The sequence below is a fragment of the Myzus persicae genome, unplaced genomic scaffold (assembly GCF_001856785.1).
Source record: "Myzus persicae strain clone G006 unplaced genomic scaffold, MPER_G0061.0, whole genome shotgun sequence".
NCBI classification, from domain to species: Eukaryota; Metazoa; Arthropoda; class Insecta; order Hemiptera; family Aphididae; genus Myzus; species Myzus persicae.
The window spans coordinates 160,695-164,746 of record NW_019103345.1 but is presented as its reverse complement, the minus strand read 5'-3'; the positions used below and the strand labels follow the sequence as shown (position 1 = coordinate 164,746).

The window sequence follows — 4,052 nt, the reverse complement described above, 5'->3', positions numbered from 1 at the left end:
TGTGGTTAAAAATGTTTTTTACAGTTATTTTTTTATTTCTTTTACATTAAAATATAAGTTATTAGAATAAATATAGCCATATAGGTGTAAGTGGAAAAATATTTAAAATGTTTAAAATGTTTACCAACACACATATGATTTTTCAAAAATTATTATTTTATTTTTATTTATATTATATAATTATTTTAACATTTTTAACCCAACTAGTATAGGCTATGTATAGGCATACTAATGGCTATACAAATTAGTGTTTGAAGTTACGCATTGGGCCATTGGGGCANGTATAGGCTATGTATAGGCATACTAATGGCTATACAAATTAGTGTTTGAAGTTACGCATTGGGCCATTGGGGCAAGATTGGGTCGATTTAAATTTTTTTCCTTTCTAAGTTGGCAGATTTGAATTTGAAAATTTTTGTTTTTCCCTTATCACTTTGGGGTATCATTAAATATGAAGTTGGCTTCACTGTATTATGGTCTAACTGTCTACGGCATAACCTCACTTATCAATATTGTCCGTCGACGGTCTCTCAAAACTTTTTGCTTACCTTTTTACTTTCAGTGTCAATTGTGAAAATGTTTTATGGTATTTAATTTTTGGATTGTGTTCGTCCATTAACTAGGATTCAACATGAAGGTAATGTTAACTCTTTAATATCTTATTTGTCGATTATACGAGTTTTAATTTTAACAAAATTGTTATTTTATGAGATGCAATTGGATAAAGTTGGAAAAATTGTTTAACAACATGGTATCGAGTACCGACAAATCTTACATCGACAAAAAATAATTCGTCGAGTTTTATTTTTATTTCGTGGTTTATTAATATATTAATACATTATTGTATTGGGCTACTTATGTGATTCGTTGAAAAGCACTGTAATTTAATCATGAACTAAACGTTTGGTTCGGCTATTATTTTCATTACATATCCTTATTGAGTTTCTTTAAATTATGTTTGCAAACTTTTTCCCCGTGATTTCTCCCATTGACTCAATTTCGTTGAGGGAGCGAATGAATTTTTTGAGATTTATTCATCAGAATTAACTGGCAGTTCTTCAACAATTTTGTTTGTTAAATACGATGGTGTTCAGTATCTTAAATTTTAATACTGTCTAAAATTGGTTTTAAATTATATATACATACGTGCATGTAATATGTTGTGTATAAACAATTATTACCTACTTCTTGTAAATTTATTTGAGACTAACAAAACATTTAATGCATTTTAACTTACAGTGGCATATGCACTTAAGTTATACTAAGTTACCTTACCAGTAGTATTCTGCATTTAGGCATTACACTGACAAAATACTTTACTTTTATTTAATATAGGTTTCATAAGTTTTGTATACTTATCATTGTCATCCACCTAATAACCTATTAATTAAATTATTTTATGTTATTTAATAGTTAAACGTATCATATCCAGCCACAGGCAGCCAAAAGCTGTTTGAAATCGTAGATGAGCACAAGCTGCGTGTCTTCTATGAAAAACGTATCGGCACTGAAGTTGAAGTTGATATACTTGGCGATGAATGGAAAGGTTATGTGCTAAAAATATCTGGAGGCAATGACAAGCAAGGTTTCCCCATGAAACAAGGTGTTCTCTCTAATGTCCGAGTGCGATTATTATTATCCAAAGGACATTCGTGTTACCGTCCTAGAAGGGATGGTGAACGCAAGAGAAAATCAGTTCGTGGATGTATTGTTGATTCCAATCTTAGCGTTTTGTCATTGGTTGTTGTCAAAAAAGGAGAGAAGGTATTTATAATTATTATAACGAATAAACAAGTAATTTTTCCGATGGATTCATTTTTTATTTATGAATGTTAATAGTTCTTATTAGTTTGAAATACACCTAAACTAATGTGCTGCATGTAAATTAGATTTTATTGGGACACATCTAATATTTTGTGTTATTTTCCCCAATAATTTAATACCAAATAAAATACATACCCATACACTCCTGTCTAGCAAGGGAAAACATTGTTTCTGCACATCCTGCTTCACCTTACTACTGAAATTGGTTCACCTGTGTTAGGTTGAGATGTGCAGATAAATCAATGTTGGTTGGCTCACGGTGTGTTCTCTTGCTGAAAAGAGTATAAGTACTAATTTTTTAAGAAACTTCATATTTTATTAATATTTGAAAACAAAAATAGGTAGAACTGATTTTTACTCTTCACAAATTGTTAACGTTTGTGGTCTGAGCAGATGTCTAAAGCGTTTATGCGACTAGATATAGAAAAATGTCCCAATTACATAATTAAGCAACTAAGAAATACCTAAATACAGTTAGGTACTTACATAGATTTAAATGTAGAATAACAAGAATACTTCAAATACAATTGTTGTTACGGTTGATTAAATTGTATATGGCAAGGTGTTAAGTCAATTTGTTTATGTTCGGTTCAGTAAAAAAGGTTAGGTTTGTGTTTGTTAAAATATTTTAAAGATCAATTGACTTCAAAAATCAGGGTCCAACCCACCATTATTTATTTTCTCCATTGATTGGAGTCTATTGTATTAATATTTAATGCCAAAATATATAATTTCAAAAATTTTCTCTTTAGGACCCGACATTTTCCTGTTGATTTATTTTAAATAATATTTTGACATCGGAATGACGGGAAATTAATATTCGTTTAATGTTTTAAGAATGATTACTCTATTGATCATTGTTAGTGTATAAGCGTTACATTTAAAGTTAATTTCTTGTGTTTAAATCTACTTTTCCAGACATTCCTGACATTGAATAATCCATGTATAAGCAACTATATATAGAAGTTGTGTAACAAGTTAATCTACAACTGAGTTTAACTTTTTATTGTTAACTAGTTTACATAACCTATATAATTTCTTTTGAACCCGACATTTTCCTGTTGATTTATTTAAAATAATACTTTGACATCGGAATGACGGGAAATGAATTTTCGCTTAATGTTTTAAGAATGATTACCCCATTAATCATTGTTAGTGTATAAGCGTTACATTTAAGATTATGTGCCCTGATGTATTTAATCATTAATATTTTGATGTTCTATGTTAATCTCTTGCATTTAAGTAAAGTATTCTAAGTAACACCCAATTAATATATTTCTAAAAATTGAACCTTATTGTTTAGTGTTGACATGTTCATTACCACTGGTATACTGGAAAATAAAATAAATATTTTAAAAAATGCGAATCTAGTGGAGCAATTAAAAGCCCAACAATATCATCTTATTAGTAAAGATATGTTGCGTAAATTGATATAAAATTTTTAGAAAAAAAAACAAGTATCAGGAAACTAAGTTGTATCATTTATACATTTTCTCAATTCTTTTGAACCCCGACATTTTCCTGTTGATTTATTTTAAATAATATTTTGACATCGGAATGACGGGAAATTAATATTCCTTTAATGTTTTAATAATGGTTATTGTTGATCATTTTTAGTGTTCAAGCGATACATCTTCTTTGTATTATTATTTACTCTTTAATGAAGTATTCTTTTATTTCAATTTAAATTAATTATTGTCACTTCTTAGGATATTGCTGGGTTAACCGACACAAATGTCCCGAGACGACTTGGACCTAAACGTGCAAACAAAATCCGTAAGTTGTTCAACTTGCAAAAAGAAGATGATGTACGTAAGTACGTCATTAAAAGACCTTTGCCACTGAAGGAAGGAAAGACCAAACAACATTTCAAGGCCCCGAAAATCCAACGTCTCATTACTCCTGTCCGTCTTCAGGTACTAAAATTGAAATAAAGATTTTTAATTCTTTACAAAATGTAGAAGTTATTTGTTAATAATAATCTTTCTTTTTCATTTCTAGCGTAAACGTCATAATTTGGCATTAAAGAAGAAACGTTGTTTGAAACGCAAAGAACAAGCTACTGAATACGCCAAGCTTCTTGTACACAGACAAAAGGAAAAGTTCGCAAAGAAACGGGCTGAACAGAGCCGTAAACGTACTATGTCTCAATCGTCTGTTTCTAGTTCTGGCACAAAGAGCAGTAAAAAATAAATATGGTTAAATAAAACAATTTTTTTTTAATCATA

General features: G+C 29.5%; 1 protein-coding gene across 1 annotated transcript; it reads left to right on the top strand.

Moving 5' to 3' along the window:
- The first annotated feature begins 507 nt into the window (after positions 1 to 507).
- Positions 508 to 4,052, top strand: LOC111034349 (40S ribosomal protein S6). Its single transcript, XM_022315525.1, has 4 exons — positions 508 to 637; positions 1,414 to 1,764; positions 3,534 to 3,740; positions 3,826 to 4,052. Exons 1-4 carry the CDS (start codon positions 632 to 634, stop codon positions 4,015 to 4,017), a joined length of 756 nt encoding a protein of 251 aa, XP_022171217.1. The 5' UTR covers positions 508 to 631; the 3' UTR covers positions 4,018 to 4,052.

What these genes read in the sequence shown, in the direction of transcription:
- LOC111034349 (XM_022315525.1), top strand. An exon ending in TTGTCAAAAAAGGAGAGAAG is followed by an intron (nt 1,765 to 3,533) that starts GTATTTATAATT and finishes GTCACTTCTTAG; the next exon opens with GATATTGCTGGGTTAACCGA. An exon ending in TTACTCCTGTCCGTCTTCAG is followed by an intron (nt 3,741 to 3,825) that starts GTACTAAAATTG and finishes TTTCATTTCTAG; the next exon opens with CGTAAACGTCATAATTTGGC.